The 17,912-nt window shown below is 31.6% G+C and overlaps 1 protein-coding gene across 1 annotated transcript; it reads left to right on the forward strand.

The window, feature by feature from the left end:
- Window positions 1-7,450: 7,450 nt before the first annotated feature.
- On the forward strand, window positions 7,451-13,481 carry LOC115716686 (probable methyltransferase PMT14). Its single transcript, XM_030645538.2, has 7 exons — window positions 7,451-7,813; window positions 8,885-9,549; window positions 9,751-9,961; window positions 10,594-10,876; window positions 11,880-12,263; window positions 12,562-12,639; window positions 12,976-13,481. The coding sequence occupies exons 2-7, from the start codon at window positions 8,911-8,913 to the stop codon at window positions 13,214-13,216; spliced, it is 1,836 nt and encodes a 611-aa protein (XP_030501398.2). The 5' UTR covers window positions 7,451-7,813; window positions 8,885-8,910; the 3' UTR covers window positions 13,217-13,481.
- The last annotated feature ends 4,431 nt before the right edge of the window (window positions 13,482-17,912 follow it).

Raw genomic sequence — 17,912 nt, forward strand, 5'->3', positions numbered from 1 at the left:
TCGTTAAAGAGTAATGTATATTTAATATCATTATTTTAAATAAATTATATAGATATGGAATATGGTGAATGGAATGGAAAATGATAAAGTAAGAACAAATTTATATGTATTCTTTAACTTCAATTATTAAGTATATTAGATATATTTATTTTTGGCTAATTAAGATTTTTATTCTTTAAACTTTGTATGAATCAAATCATGTTCTCTTAACTTTTCTGATCGTTAAAAATTTTTCTTGAATTATTAAAATTATTAAATTTAATGACTTTTGTCCAATTTCATTCAAATTTACTAATTCAGTGATTGTTTATAAATCATGCTATCCAGACTTTGATATCTACCAAATAATGTCTCTCGAACTTTGATATGTACTAAATTATGACCCCTGAACTTTCATCTATTTTAGACTTTCCTTACTACAATTGGATAAAAGTCCTTAAATCTAACAATATCAATAATTAAAGAGAGATTTTTAACGACCTTAAAGTTCATGGAGCATATTAGTACATGTCAAAGTTCAGAGGACAAAAATCCTAATTAGCATTTATTTTTTGATGGAATCTAACAATGTTTATTAAGATGTAAAATACAGTAATAAAAAAATTTCGAGCTTATACAATGTATTTTTACTAAACACTGTGGTGGAGTATTATATGTTAATTTAGTATAAGTTAATAATGATAAAATAACATAAATAATATAGAATAATTAGTAATTTTTTTCTTGAATTTTTGACAATATTAATTTTGTCCTCTAAAATATATGGCTTGTTAAGAATTTCTCCTGAACTTTAACATTTATAAAAATTTAGTCCTTTTATTAGGTTTCGTCCCATAATTCCGTTTAAATTTTGGCATGTCTTTATAAATTAGAAACTTTGTCTTCTAAATTTTGACAACTATCAAATCATACCCCCTCAAAATAAAAATAATAAAGATTCAATATTTTTTTAGTAAATCTTAAAAAATTAATTTAGATCTTAAAAAATCATTTTGAATGATTAAGAAAATTAAAAAAGAAATAAAAATTTCAAAATTATTAAGGGCTTTAAAAAATTATTTATTTTTTATTAAAAAAAATCATTTAGATATTAAAAAAAATATATGTTAAAAATTCAATTTTGTGAAATCAAAATTTTAGGGGAACAAATTTGAGTCTATTTTTATTTTTCTCAAAAAAAATGTAGATATGTTTAAGTAAACATAAAAAAAATTTAGTTTAATTTCTAACTTTCTTCAAAATAATTTTATATTTGTGTTGAATTTTTAATTATTTATCTTTATTTGTTAATATATGAGTTTATAAATATAAATAAGTTTGATTTTTTTTTTTTACAGAAAATCTTAGTTTGTATAAATTATTTATTGGATTCTCAATAATTTTTGTTTGATTTTTTAAGATAGGTGTTTATAAATAAAATAAAGTTCGAAAATATCTTTTTAGAAATAATTTAAGTTTTTTTAAGTAAAATTAATATTTTTATTAGGTTTTTTTAAATAATTTTTAATAATTATTTTCAGAATTAATAGAATATTATAATTTTCAAAATTATTTTTTTAAAATAAAAGATGGCAAAATTTTGTATTATTCAAAATTCAGGGAATAAAAATGTTAATTTTTAACGATAAAAGAAACAGATTCTAACATAAGGGGCAAATTATGTAATTGTTATATTTTAAGGAGAATTTTTAACAAGTTGTATATTTTAGGGGGCAAAGTCAGGTAGTGTTGAAAGTTCATGAGACAAAAATACTAATTATTTAATAATATATTATCAAAACCTATTTGATTAACACGACACTAATTATAAATAAATATCAACCAGAAAAGACTTTTATAATTATTCAAATTTGTTAGTCTTTTTTTTTTTTTGAAATAAACTTCATTCAGCTACCAAAATTACAAAGGAATGGACGAGTCCCGCAATAAAGCAAGCCTCGCACAAGGGGGAGAAACTCCATCCACATAGTTCTAACTTTGTTTAACAAAGCATGATTGGCTAATGCGTGAGCCACCCCATTGGCTTCACAATATACAAAAGAAACCCCAACAACATTGTGATTAGATAATTAGTCCCTAATATGACTCGCAACCCCATCTATGTCTCTACAACCATCCTCCTTACTATAGATTAATTGGACAGCTTCAAGACAATCAGATTCAACACAAAAATGGGGTAATCATTGTTGAATTCCCACCTGTAAACCATTATGAATAGCTAACACTTCAGCATGCAAAGGAGAGAGAGCTTGCGACAGTCCCACAGCAGAAGCAAATACCACATGGCCACCATTATCCCGAACCACACAACCCAAACCCGATCCATTATTCCCCTTATAGACACTGACATCAACATTCATCTTCAACAAATTCTGAGAAAGAGCAGTCCATCTAGCAGCCTGCCTTTTATTGCTGCCCGCAGTAGTAACTAGGGCTGTTCATCCGATCCAATCCGCACTTTTTTGGTCAAAACAACATCCAATCCGCACTAAGTGCGAATTTTATTTTTTGGATCCAATCCAATCCGCACAATAGCTCAAATCCAATCCAATCCAATCCGCAAAAGTGCGGATTGGATCGGTTACTTTGGATTGGTTACTTTTTATTATTAAATTATTTAATATTTATAAAAAAAATATTTCTTTTTTACATAACAAGCAATAAAATAAAACAAATTATAGTTATTTTATGTCTCCAACAACACATTAAATAAATAAAATGACAAATGACAAATTCAAAGAAGAAAAAAATTGTATATATAAAAAAATATTTAATTTTATTTTAAATTGTATGTAGAAAAAATATATATAAGAATAGAATATACATTTTATCTATTAAGTTTTGCAATATAATTGTATTATATGTATTAGACTTTTAAATTATTATGTTCTTTACATTAAAATGTTATTTTTATTTATAATTTTTTTAATTTTGTTATAAATATGTGTGAATTGGATTGGATCAGTTACTTTTACATGTCAATCAACATCCAATCCGCACAAGTGCGGATTTTGAATTTTTCAATCCAATCTAATCTTCAATCCAATCCGCAAAGTGCGGATATCCGCACTTGTGCGGATTGGATCGTGCGGATTGGATTTGATCGGCTATTTTATGAACACCGCTAGTAGTAACCTTCACTTCCCTATACTCAGAAATAAAATTAGCACACCACTCTACCATGTCAACAGCCCTTGGAGGAGTATCACCATGTTTTATATTATTTCGGATATACAACATATGCCAAGAGAGAACTAAAAAATATTCAAAGTCTTCTCTGTTCCATACCTTAGCCAACCGCATCAAAAAAGGCAAGACATCCTCCTTCCCATGCCGCTTTACCTGCTACCTTAGACTTACATCCCTAAATCACATGAAACACATTCTCCCTAGCTCCTGTAGAGCACCTCGAACAAATAGGATCAATATGAACACCTTTAGCGAAAAGACCAGGGGGTGTTCATTGGATCACATCCAATGAATTTGGACCCATCCGATCCAATCCAATTATTTATTGGATATTAGATTTCGCCATCCGATCCAATCCAATTGAATTGAATCATCCGATCCGATCCGATCCAATGGATGTATTGGATTGGATCGGTTCCATCCATTGGATGTTTTAACTGGCTTTTTATTGGATTGGATTGGATCCATCCAAGGGATCCAATGGATGAATCTAATCCATTTTAGCCACTATTTAGGCTGATTTCATTAAAAAGAAAAAATATATGAAAAAATATAATTTAAAACCTAATAATCCAATAATAAACAATAGTTTAATCCAAATCCAACCTAATTTTCATGATCCCATAATAAAAATATAATACAAATCTAACTTAATAAGCAAAAGTCTTAATAAACAAGTCCAATACATCAAATGCAAATATTATATAAAATATTAAATCAATGTGTGCAAGTGTACAGTAAAACCTATTAATAATTAATATATTTTTTTTAAAACAAAATAATTAAATATATAAAATTATAAATATTAAATATGATTAGATGATATTGGATTGGATCGGTTCGGTTATCCATTGGATCGGATGTCTCATCCAACATCCGATCCGATCCGATTGGATTTTTAAAATTTGCATCCGATCCGATCTAATTATGATTGGATATCCGATTTTATTGGATCGGTTGGGATTGGATCGGTCGGTTGGGATTGGATTGGATGACTTTATGCACACCCCTAAGACCAGCATTAGTCGGTAGCCAAAAATGAGCAAGTCTCCACGCTAAATGTTTAACTTTTGGTGGAATTTTAAGTCCTCACAAATATTTCCACCAAGCCACCACTTGACTGTTATCCGATTGAGCCACTTCCTTACGCAACTCAAGAGCCATCCGGTAGCCACCACTTGACTATTTATGCAAACTGAAGGAAAAAGAGGGCTTGGGGTTCCGTGATTTAAAGTTGCAAGCTCTCTTAGCTAAACAAACTTAGCGTTGTATCTACTATCTCAATTCTCTTTGCAGTAGGGTATTAAGATCAAGCTACTTCCCTAATAGAGATGTATTGACTGCCAAGTGTGGATCTAAGGCATCTTTTGTGTGGCACAATTTGGGGGGAAAACTTCATTCAAAAGGGATATCGTTGAGGGGTTGGAACAGGGGAATCAGTGAGAGTTTTGGAGGATTCGTGGTTACCAAGGCTTGTCACCTTCAAAGTATATGATAAGCCTAGCGTTCCAAAGCAAATGCGTGTGGTGGATTTGAAGGATGTTGATGGAGGGTGGAATAATAATTTTATTCAAGCATTACTTATCCTCTTGATGCCAAATTAATTTTAAGTTTTACTAGTGGAGGATGGGAGGTTAAAGATAAAATGTTTTGGCACTATAGTCGAAATAAAGAGTATTCGGTGAAGAGTGGATACCGTGTAGCAGTCGCTTTGAGAGAAGAGCTAAGGCAATCTGACGGTACACAGATGGAAAAATGGTGGACTGGTTTGTGGAGACTTAAAATCCCCTAAAAAGTTAAACATTTTCTATGGAAGGTTTGTCACTCTTGGCTCCCAACAAATTCAATGTTCGTTCATCGTAAAGTGACAATGAATCCAACCTGTATGCGCTGTTCTAAAGACCAAAATGAAGCTACCCACCATGTTCTATGGGGATGCTAGGTCAATGTAGAAGTATGGAAAAAATGTGGTCCTATGGGATGTTATTAAGAAATATTGGGTGCCTAATCTTATTTCTTTTTTTGATTATGTTGAATAAAATGTGGTCTGTTGAGACAATTCATATTTTCGTTGTGGTATCCTGGAATTTATGGTATGTGAGGAATAGTGTGAATTATGGTGGATGTATACCAAAAGGAGATATATTGCAGTGGTGTGGGAAGTTCTTAACTGAGTTTTAGGATCAGCAAGATAAAGGGAACCATGATGTTATCAGTCAAGGGGGTGGTCGGTGGCAGCTGATAGGCTAGTTTTAGGTACATTTTATAAAGTGTTTTAGAGATGTGTTTCAATTAATTATATTCATTTTGTGTAGAATTATGCTTGTTTTTTTTTATTTGTTTCAGGTTCATAATGTAAATTGAAAATGAGAAAAAACATTTTAAATGAGAAGAATATGATGAATTATCATAGAATTTAGAGTTCTAGGATATAAGTGGTGAAAAAAATCTAAGTTTTGGATGCTCAACACGCTCTATTTGTGATAAAAAATTAAGTCTGAAGCTTCAAGCCAATTTTTGACTATGGTGCGTTCACTTTGAGGAAAAATATTGTGAATAAAAGTTCTAGATCTCTCTTATATCTTTCTAAAACATATTGAATCGTCCAATTTCAAACAATATTGAAAGATTAATGATCAAAATATTATCAGTCTATGTAATAGGAAGCTCGCTACCAAAAAGCGTGCTTCAAGGGCCACGATACTACAAGGTAGTATCGTGGCCCTCCTCTTTTAAACTGCAGAAATTATATTTTTTATATATATATTTTAGCTATATAAATGCCTCTTTTCAACACTTTTCAGCAGACAATTTCGGGAGACAAAAATTAGAGGCAGAAAGCAGCTTTGGATACTTTCAACATTCTTTTTTTCGACGAGTTCTTTCTTCTATTTTATTTTTTATGTTCTTAATTAGTTGTTATCAATTATTCACAATGATTATGAGTAGCTAGACTTTTTATTAGAGTATTAATGGAGATTTTTTGACACTTTATTTTAGTTTTAATATGATTTAGTTCTCCCCCAATTTTCTATGTGCATCTATTTCATTCATACTTAATTACTTTTAATTGTCTGATCACTAATTAATTGTTTAATGATTTTAATCTAAAATCTGAGAAATAAGTGTTTATTATGCTATAGTGAAATAGACATAGATTTCGATATAGGACGAGAGTACCTATATGGTTCGTGTAGCATTTAAGATTTTTATACTTAAGGCCTTCTATATGTTTAAATTTATCACGAGAGTAGAAAATTTACATAAAGGTTGAAATTATATGCTAAGCCTAAATATAAATTTTTTTAGTAAATTCGCTATCACATGAAAATTGAAATTTGAGAATTAAATTATGTTAAACCATATAAAGTAGATGCAATCGAAATTAATCACCCTAAGCTTTAATCATTATTAATTTCACTTTAATTATTTATTTTCTTTATTTCTTTAGTAAAAATTGAATATATTTTCTTATTTTTATTGTCACCAAATAGAATGAGAAATTTAGTTGTTTGGTAATTAACTAACGTTCTTGTGGGATCGACCTCACTCTTATATGTATCTCACTTGTAAACGATACGTATACTTGTGTGTTGAAATTTTCATAACAACAACCACCAAAACAATAAAAATTTTACGAGAAATATTGATGCAAGGGTTAGAGTGGTTCAACAACATTCTACTGGAGGAATAGTGGTACAAGATTATGATGGTAATGCAATCTCTGCGACTCCTAAGTTCAGATTTGGAGCTCTTTCTACTCTAGCAACGGAGCTTGAAGCGATCAAAGATGGCCTAGTAGTCGGCATTCAACGGTGGTTGAGAAACTTCAAAGTTGAAACAAATTATCCAGAGGCTATTCATCTAGTCTATAACGTGGATGAAAGTTATCGAGATGTGGACATGCTACTGCAAAAGATCCGTTTGCTGCTGCAAAGTCAGGGAGTCACTAATTTAGTTTTTGTTCGTAAAACAACGAATTAAGTGTCACATTGTTTAGCCAATTATGCTTTGTTAATTAATACTAATGCTATATAAATTAGAGTTAGTCCCCTTTATATTCATCGCGTACTAACAAGTAACTTGCCATTTCTTTCTAATAATTTTAATTGAATGAATGAATAAATTCCTTTAAGAAAAAAAAAATTAAGTTTCCATGATACATTATATATAATAATAAATTAATTAATGATTATTAAAAAAATTAATTAATTAAAAAGAAAATGAAATTTAAAGCAAAAATGAGAGTGTCGGCGGATAATCCCACAACATAAACCCAACTCAACTCTCCACTCTCAACTCATTATTATTATTATTAACTAATTAGGTGTTGGGTTGGGTTGGGTTTCTCTCATTTTCTTTTCACTCGGTTTTTACCGTTTTAAATGTAAATCATTATAAAAACATATATAGCTGTATGCCATTCCCATTGCCATTGCTGCCTATACTTTCTCTCTCTTCCTTTTTCTCTCTCTAGTTTTCTTCTTCACCCACACCCACACCCACTCACACACTCTCATTCACTCTCTTGTCAGTCTTACTTACTGTGAGTGGTGTGGCCGATCTGGATTCCACCTCTTCTTCAGATCTCTCTCCCTCCATCGCTTTTTTCCTTCTTTTCCAGGTTTGCTTTTCGATCTTATTCTCTTTTTCGTTGTTTATGTAATTTGCATTGTTCTTGTTCTCTGTTTCTCTTCATTTTTGGATGTGTACGATGGAATCGGGGTATTTTGTTTGTTTGAATTTTTGAGAAATGGAAAAATTCTTCTTGATTTTGCTTTGGGTTCAATTTGTTTAAATTTGTTTCCTTTTTTAGGTGAAAATGAAATGATACTATTTTTGGAACTTCAAAAATCAACGTGTGATTTGATTTGTTTATTCTTGAGTGTTGATGTGATTTTTTCTTGGAGAACAAAGTGGGCTTTCCATTAGCTGATTTGAAGTTATGTGTGTGTGTAATTTTCATTAGATCAGTAGTTTTTTAACAAAATCTTTAATTTTTATAGTATGATTTTGCTGAAAAAGATGAACTGCATCTACTACATATCTAGTTCAAACTGTCTGAGAGATCTGTTCTTTCTTTAGAATTGGTCCTCTGCGATCTCTCTGATATAGCACTCGAGATCCATGAATTTCATATCTAGATTTGCTTTATTTTACTTGTGAAAGTTATGAATAGACATTTCAAGCTGCCAAGAGAGTAGCTCAACTCAAATGTTCATGCCTTTGTTTCTTTCGCAAAGCTTGAGGTTTAAGTCTTCCTAGGTATTTATGTTGGAGGTGTTGTAGTTCTGTGCACTTCAAATATTGAAGAATTGAGCTGGAGCTCGATTTTGAACTTGGGTCTACTAAGCTGAGCTTGGGGGTTTCTGTGTGTAAATAAAGAATAAACATTTCCTTGCTGACTACTTCTATCGTTCTTAATGTTTATTATTCTGTGCTCTTAGTTCTCTTTGTGCAAGGTTTTTCAGTTAAAATCTTCTGTAATTTATGTTACAGTAGTTTTATTAATTACCTAGGACATTATTAGTAACTATTTGTTTTGGTCATAATGAATGAATTGCAAGTGGACTCTTTCTCTTTCTTAAAAAAAACATGTTATTTTAGTTTTCAAAATAAAAAACGATTTCTTGCTAATCAAGATTCGATTTAAAACCATCTGGCTGATTGTTTTAAGGTTAATTTTCTCTTATAGGTTTGAGGGAGCTATCAAACAAGATCATGGGTTCTAAGAATGCTCCGCCAGGAAGCAGACGAGGACCATTGTCTATATTTATGGTTCTGGGTCTATGCTGTTTCTTTTACCTTCTTGGAGCATGGCAAAAGAGTGGATTTGGAAAAGGAGATAGCATAGCATTTGAGATAACCAAGCAGACAGACTGCAAAGTCTTTGAAGATTTGAACTTTGAACCAAAACACAAGGATCTTGGGATTATTGAACCTTCAATACCTAAAACCAAAGTCTTCAAGCCCTGTGATGTTAAATTGAAAGACTACACGCCTTGCCAAGAACAAGACCGAGCAATGAAATTCCCAAGGGAAAATATGGTATACAGGGAAAGGCATTGTCCTCCACAAGAAGAAAAACTGCATTGCCTAGTTCCTGCACCTGAAGGATATAGGACTCCATTTCCCTGGCCTAAAAGTCGTGACTATGTTTACTATGCTAATGTACCATTTAAAAGCCTAACAGTTGAAAAGGCGGTTCAAAACTGGGTTCAGTACCAGGGAGATGTGTTCAAATTTCCAGGTGGAGGAACCATGTTTCCTCAAGGTGCAGATGCTTATATTGATGAACTTGCATCAGTTATTCCGATTGCAGACGGATCAGTTAGGACAGCATTGGATACTGGTTGTGGGGTATGTAGATTGCTCATGATTTTGGTTCTCTTTTTTGCTATACTCAAGCTGTATATGTCATAAAAAAATTAATTTAGGCCTGAATGTTTACAAGAATTGATCTCATATTTTCTTTTATCTGTAATTCCATTGTAGAAATTTCTTTCATTATTAGTTCATGGTTCTCTGGAGTCTGGACTAATAAAACAGAACATAATGTAGGTTGCAAGTTGGGGTGCATACTTGCTAAAGAGGAATGTTTTGGCTATGTCTTTTGCACCAAGGGACAATCATGAAGCACAAGTACAATTTGCTTTGGAGCGAGGTGTTCCTGCTGTAATTGGTGTTTTTGGAACAATCCATCTACCATACCCATCAAGATCCTTTGATATGGCTCAGTGCTCCCGATGCCTAATTCCATGGACTGCGAACAGTAAGTTGGTTTTACATCTTAAAAAATTGACTATCATGATTTTTTTGATAACTAATTCCATGGACTATCATGATTAATTCTTTGAAATATAATTTAGTCATTAAAGTCTATCAAATGCAACATCCATCAATATACAAAAGTAATATGTATTTCTCGCATTAATCATGAAATCACATAAATTTTCACTTGAATTGCCTAGGAGTTAGATTTCTTGTTTTCGTAAAAATTGCAAGAGCACCAACTAGATTTTGGACATTTATACATTAAGTATAGGAGTGTCCAACATCGAATAGATATGAGGAATAACCACTTAGAAAGAACATGGGGTTACTCCACTAATTGACAATTAATTTTGAGATAGAACCCCGTTAGTCTTAACATATGTTCCATTCTATACTATTTAATATTATGTTCTCCTCCTACTCTCTAAACTTTAATTCCACTGTTCATCCTTGCATTTAGGCTGTTAAATACTTGAAAAATTGAAGATCAAATTAACAATTACAAGGAAAAGGTGATCAGTGGTTCTGCATTGTTTGCAATTTGTTAATTCACCATATCCTTTTGCACTCATGACCTATATATACTCGTATAAAATTTCATTGTTTAGCACTATTCTTCATCTTTTTCAGGTGGTATGTACCTAATGGAGGTTGATCGAGTTCTTAGACCTGGTGGATACTGGATCTTGTCTGGTCCTCCAATTAACTGGAAGACCTACTACAAAACTTGGAAGAGGTCAAAGGAGGAAACTCAAGCAGAGCAAAAAAGGATTGAAGAAATTGCTGAATCTCTTTGTTGGGAGAAAAAGTATGAGAAGGGAGATATGGCTATCTGGAAGAAAAAGGAAAATGTGAAATCCTGCCAAAGAAAGTCTGACAATATTTGTAAAGTAAATGATGCTGACGATGTCTGGTAAGTCTTCGCACCTTATTTTAACATAATTAGATGATCTATGTTTGTACTCTTGTTTACATATTGTTTCTAGTAAGTTAGATTTATGTTACATAGCATGATGTCTGCATCTCTATTCATGTTAGACATAGGAGCATGCCTTTTTTGGCTGCTAACACCATAGCACACTGATTTAGGATTTTAATGTCAATTACATGAATTGAAGTAATTAATTGTGGTAAGCATGGTGTGACTGAGTGAAACACCAGAAAAATAACTAAAATAGAATGTAGTGAACTTTCTTTCTCATATTCTTGTAGCATCCATCAAAACCAAAGGAGAATGAAAAAGAGAAGTACTAATGTAAATTATTGCCACCCAATTCTGAACTAATTAGAATTTCATCAAGAATACCTATTTTTATAGTTTGCTTGGAAAAAAATAAAAGAATCTATGCGCACTGCATAGTGGTTTATAAGTGTTAATCTCCTCCGCCACAGGCTTGAATGTTAAAAAACATTGAGTGTAGCACAGTACTTCAAAACTTGTGTAAGGAATGTTCTTGTTTCATACCTGATGATATTAAGTATTGGGAAGCAATGAATTGAATGTCGTGTATTAGGACTTATGCCATCAGTATTAGTATTATTTGTAGTTAGAGTCACCCTGTTTTTCTTTTTTTTCACCAGATTTGTGTCTTACCCCAAATTTTGCAATAGTGAAGCTTAAAAAAGCTTTGCTTCCTATTTAGGCTGCAACTTTAGAATTTCAGCCTATAACCATCCAACTTTGTCAAAGTTCATTTGATATTATCCTTTTCTGCCCAAATATTAAAGAAATAAATTTTAATCAGCATTTTTATAAAATAATATGGGTGATTTTGTTTCTTGACTTCAACTTTGTTAAGCAATGTAATGAGCTTAGCTAATTTGATTTCTCTCCCCTCTTTTTTTTTTTTTTTTTTTTTCTTTGAGATCATTTTCTTTCAGCACAACTCTGATTTCTATTGTTATGTGTATGTTAGGTACAAGGAAATGGAAGCATGCGTAACTCCTGTTCCTGAGGTGAGCAGTGCAAATGACGAAGCAGTACAATTGAAAAAGTTCCCTGCTAGACTTTACGCAGTTCCTCCAAGGATAGCCAACGGACTTGTACCTGGGGTCACAACTGAATCTTACGAAGATGACAATACGCTTTGGAAAAAGCATGTAAATGCATACAAAAGAATTAATAAGTTGATTGGCACTGCAAGATATCGTAATGTGATGGATATGAATGCTGGCCTTGGAGGATTTGCTGCAGCACTTGAATCAAGAAAATCTTGGGTGATGAATGTTGTGCCTTCAATTGCTGAGAATACTCTCGGTGTTGTTTATGAGAGAGGTCTAATAGGCATATATCATGACTGGTATGTCTGATGATCTTCTGCTTCTTATTACTGTCAACAGCAACGCTTAATGTTCTAGTCACACACTGCCAATGTTGTCACTTCTTGCTTGCTCAATCAACTCATAAATGTCCCAAAAGGAAGAATCATACTTGTTTATGAGTGTATTAAGTAACTAAAAAATGTTTCTGGGAATAACCCTGGAGAAAAAACACATTCGAAAAACCCCAAAACTACTGAAAGACAGTTAAAAATTTATCCCTCAAGATTGAGATATACGATTAGGAAGCTTAATACGTTATCTTCTGTAATCTTTCAGGTGTGAAGGCTTCTCTACTTACCCAAGGACATACGATTTTATCCATGGAAACGGTGTGTTCAGTTTGTACGAAAACAAGTAAGAAATTTCTCCTCAATGCCATTGTCCATGCTCGGTTTCTACTTCATTAGATTACTCTTAGATTGAAATACAAAATAATTGAATTTATACACAACATACTATATTTTGGGGTTACTTCATGAGCTTAATATGCTATATCTGCAAAATGATTTGTGGATATCTTTGAGAAGGTTTTTCAAAAGGCTTAAATGTTCAACTCTCCTATAAAAAGTCAACTAATTGGGGTTGCATATTGCATCTCAACTAAAGACAGAATACTCTGTAGGATGCTAGAGCTAGTTTCTCCCTCCTTTCATCAATGCTTGTTTATAAAATATGTATTGGGTTATGCAGGTGCGAACTAGAAGACATTCTTCTCGAGATGGATCGCATCTTGAGACCTGAAGGGGCAGTTATTTTACGAGACGAAGTTGATGTTCTGAACAAGGTTAAGAAAATCGCAGCAGGCATGAGATGGGATGTTAAATTAGTTGATCACGAGGATGGTCCTTTGGTGCCTGAGAAGATAATGGTTGCAGTAAAGCAGTATTGGGTCGCCAGCAGTGGAAACAGCACATCTAATGATGAGCAGTAAATTAGGTATAATATGGGCCTTGAAGAGAGAGGCATTGATAAAGGAGATACAGGGCAGAGATATGAATGGTTTCTTGAGTGGAGAGAAACCAACATGTTCTGATAGTAAGAGATGAGTTTGTTTCAAAATTTAATGATTTGTTTATTTAGTGTTCATTAGAGCATAATTTATATAGCTTGTTCTATTGATATCACAGGAAAATGTTGTAACAAGGATGATGAATAATTAGTTGGAGAATGTCAAGGTGGTTATTTGAAGCGTGAAATAGAGTTCATTAAGTTATTTTTGTTCCCAATATGAATGTCTAGCTTTCATGCTTGTTTGTATAAGAAGAAAAATACGTAAAAGAATAGTGTTTTCGTGCTTTCATTTAAGTTATCGTTATTTTCTTCAAATTAGGATAGCTCATTGTTAGTCGGACAGCAGCGTTATTATTCTGTGATTTGTTCAGGAGAAGAGAAACTGGAATGGAATGGAATGCAATTTTGTAACTTTTTGGCCCTGCTACCATGAGTTTCGAGTGGTACCGGTTTCATCGGATTTGGACATTTACAGCTCAAGTTATGCTTGAAAGACCAGAGTTGGGTCAAAAATTAGGAAATGACTGATATCATCACATTATCCTTTTATATCCTTTTATTTATAAGAAATGTTAAGAGTTTTTTTCACTTCACACTGAAATTTTTAATTTTTTTTACTTTTGAAGCGATTTTTTTTTTTTAAAAAAATACTGTATAAGTTTTATACTATAAATTGTGTTAAGTTTTTACGGTTGTTTTAATTGTTCTGTTTTGTTATTTTACGGTTGTTTTATAAAAAGACAGTATTTTTGTAAAAAAAATTGTGGCTAGTAAAATACTAAATTTTTACTAAAAAATTTAGTATTTTTATAAAAACCTCAAATGCTAAGGGAAACTCCGATGGAAAAAAACTAAATTTAGTGTTAAACCAACACTAAAGTAGTACTATTCTAGTACTAAGTTTATATCCTATTTCAATTACAATATTAAAAATTACACAAAAAAGTATATTCTTTATTATTGTAGGATTTTATTATGAGATATTTTTAATTAATGTATGTAATATATAGTTTTTCATTTTCATATAAATATTAATTAAAATTAAAACTAACATTCCAAAAATATAATTATATTATTTTTTAATTTTTAAAAATTACTAATAAATTAAACCTTTTTTTTTCCCATAAATAAACTATTTCACTTTAACATATATAAATACAAATAAACACATATATATTCTTAAGTTTTGATTATATATAGATTATATAATTATTTGTTTTTGGATAAAAAGATTCTTTAATCATTAAAAAGTAAAAAATAAAAATAGAAATATCGTAGTAGTTTATAGTGTCCACTATTATTAGTAGGATACTATAGATTCCTACAATAATAAGATTACTTTTACCATTTAGTTGGAGGCTTTTGCTGAAAAAACTATAGTATATTTGGGTTTTTAACGTATCATTGGAGATGGCCTAAAAAGTATCAACGATGCTTAGCACCTTCTAGTGTGTAATATTATTAATGATAGAATTAAATATCGAGTCTCACATAATTTAATTTAATAACTATTATAAAATATCACTAACCAATCGTAAAATATCATCTTTAAATGATACTACTAAGCACCATTGGTCCAACTCACCATAAATTTGTCAAAACTAACTAATATAGTACTTAAACTAGTGTTGAAAGAAACATAAATGTATTAATTAAATCTAATACATGTTGATTTATGTGATTTAAATGGCATGCTTACTATACATCATCTTCTTTTATAGATTGATTGTTCTAGGTTCATTTATATGTACTTACTTAAGGGTAAAGATAAGACATTTAACATGTTTAAATCTATAAATTAGAAGTAGAAAAACAGTTAAAAACGAAAATCAAAATACTTGAAAGTGATAGAAGTTGTTAATATTTTTCCAATAAATTGAATATGTATTGTGCATGATATAATACATAATTGGTATAGCAGATGGAAAGAAAAGAACATTCTTAGAAATGATATATAAATGCTAAGCTATGGTATAACTGGTGAATTATAATTTGTGAGTTTTAGATAACGGTCCTCGTCAAAACAAGACAAAATTTCAAATGTATTTTTTTTGAGATAGTGTCAATCTCCCAATTAAAATAAAATTATAATTTCTTATTCCATTCTTTGATTTATAAAATAACTTTACATATTTATACTGTAAATAATTAAGTAATACTAACAATTTACTAATTAACCTCTTATACCATTTCAATTTTCATGTAACAGTGAAATGAATTATCGTCTTTGATTTGATTATACGTTATTATTGTTTATAGGAAGAGAGGTTATTTCATTTATTTTTGTATTCATGGAGATTATTTTGATTATCCTATTTAATTATATTAACTGTTTTCACGTTATAATATATTGAAAATCATAAAAAATAAAATTATTCCTCTATTTATCGCACATTATTTTAAGAGTGTAAATGGATCGAGTTAGATCTGATCCGGTTATGATCCAATCTGATTCAGATCATGTAATGATCTGCCCCGCCCCGTCCCACTAGACCAGATACTCGGATTAGATCAGATCCGACTCGACTTATTCAGATCAGATCTGATCTGACCTGATTTTTTTCAAAAAAAAAAATTAATTTTTTTTGGATTATTTCTTTTAATTTTTTTCGGATCTTATTCAGGTCTCGGGACCGGGTTCGGGTCCAGGTCCCGAGTTTGAGTCTCGGTCCGAGTCTCGAGATTGGGTTTGGGTCCGGGTCCAAGTCTCGAGTTTGAGTTCGGGTCCGGTCCCAAGTCTGGGTCTAGGTCCAGGTCCGATCCCAGGTCTAGGTCCGGGTTCGATTCCAGTCCGAGCCCCGGGTTTGGTCCCGGTCCAGCTCTTGTCTAAGTCCTGAGTCTCGAGTCTAGGTTCAGGTTCGGGTCCGGGTCTGGGTTTAGGTTCGAGTTCGAGTTTAAGTATGAATTCAAGTCCAGGTCTAGGTCCCGGTCTCAGTCCGGGTTCGGGTCCCAATCCAGGTCCGGGTCCAGGTCCAGGTTCGGGCTGGGTTCGGGTCCAGTCCCGGTTCTAGGTCTGGGTCCGGGGTCTGGGGCCCGAGTCCGGGTCATGAGTCTCGGGTTTGGGTTCAGGTCCAGTCCCGAGTTTGGGTTGGGTCCGAGTTCGGATCCAGTCTCGGGTCTAGGTCTGGTCTCGAGTCCGAGTCCGATCCCAAGTTAGGGTTTGGGTTCGGCTTCAGTCCCAGGTCCGAGTTTGGGTTCGTCTACGGGTCTGAGTCTAGTCAGGGTCCTGGGTCCCAAGTCCCGATCTGGGTCCGAGTTTGGGTCCCAAGTCCTAGGTTTGGGTTTGATTTTGGGTCGAGGTCTAGGTTCGAATCTTGAATTAAGTTTATTTTTAATATATCAAAATTGGATTAGATTAGATTCAATCCGAAAAAAATAAATGGGACGACGGATCTAATCTGAGATCCAATAAGTATCCAAATGTTTCGGATCATAAATAATTCATCGAATCGTAGCTCTGACCCTATCTAACTAAATGAATCTTTTTGATATAACTACATTATTTTTGGCATGTCATATACTAAATCGAATGTATATGAAGAAGAATAATATCTCTCTATGTGAGTTATGTAAATGTAACAAGTTAAATGTGAGTTATTTTAAAGTGTAAGTTATCTTGTATATTGCAAGAGCACCAACTTATAAAAATGAGATAAGTAGAAAATTATTATATTTTTATTATACATTAATTAAATATAACTCTAAAATAATTTTAATTGATAAATACTCTCTTTCATAATCAAAGTACGAAATATAACCTCACATATCTTATCAAAATTAGAATTTCTAATGCACATAATGAGGATATAACCTATAAAATTGGGTATAAATTAAAAAGTAATAAAATAAAGGTAAAAATTAAAATAGAAAATAAAAAGTGGGTATACAATGTAATTTTCTTCATAAAAATAAAGTTGGTTCCTAACAGGTCCGACCCTGGGCATAGGGGATTAGGTCTGTGCCTAGGGCTCACCCACCCCATGGGCCAAAAAAAAATCTTTTTAAAAATACAAATATTTTTTTTACTCATATTGAAAGTACCATATTTTTATCCTAAATAAAGGTCTAATTTTCTTTTTTCTTATAGTCCACTAAAGTTCAGCATTGGCTTTCTAGATCATAATATGTGTTTTTATTGTTTGTGCTATTATTATGTATAAAAATAATATTTTATATTTGTATTTTACAAAAGTAACTCATCAAATCTTTTATTTTGTTAGATGATAATCATATTTCTGTATTTTTTTAAATAGTATAAAATAATACTTTGAACTTTATTTTTTGTCAAAATAGAACACAATAATAATCTAACCTAAAGGTAATGTGCCCAATTTAGTTATATTTTTGTATCTGTTCGTACTAAAAATTGACTTCAGATTTATTTTATTAATAATAAAATGACGAAAATTAAACTGATGACATTATTTTGTATTATTTTTAAAAATATAAGATTTAAATTGTCATTTAACAAAACACATAACCTAATAACTTATATAAAATAGAGAATTTATAATGGTATTTACAATATTATTACAATGAAGCTTATAAAATTTAGATTCCAATGTGATTATTGAATCAACACAAGTAGAGTGAGAATATTTTCAAAAAAAAAAAAA

The sequence above is a fragment of the Cannabis sativa genome, chromosome 5 (assembly GCF_029168945.1).
Source record: "Cannabis sativa cultivar Pink pepper isolate KNU-18-1 chromosome 5, ASM2916894v1, whole genome shotgun sequence".
NCBI classification, from domain to species: Eukaryota; Viridiplantae; Streptophyta; class Magnoliopsida; order Rosales; family Cannabaceae; genus Cannabis; species Cannabis sativa.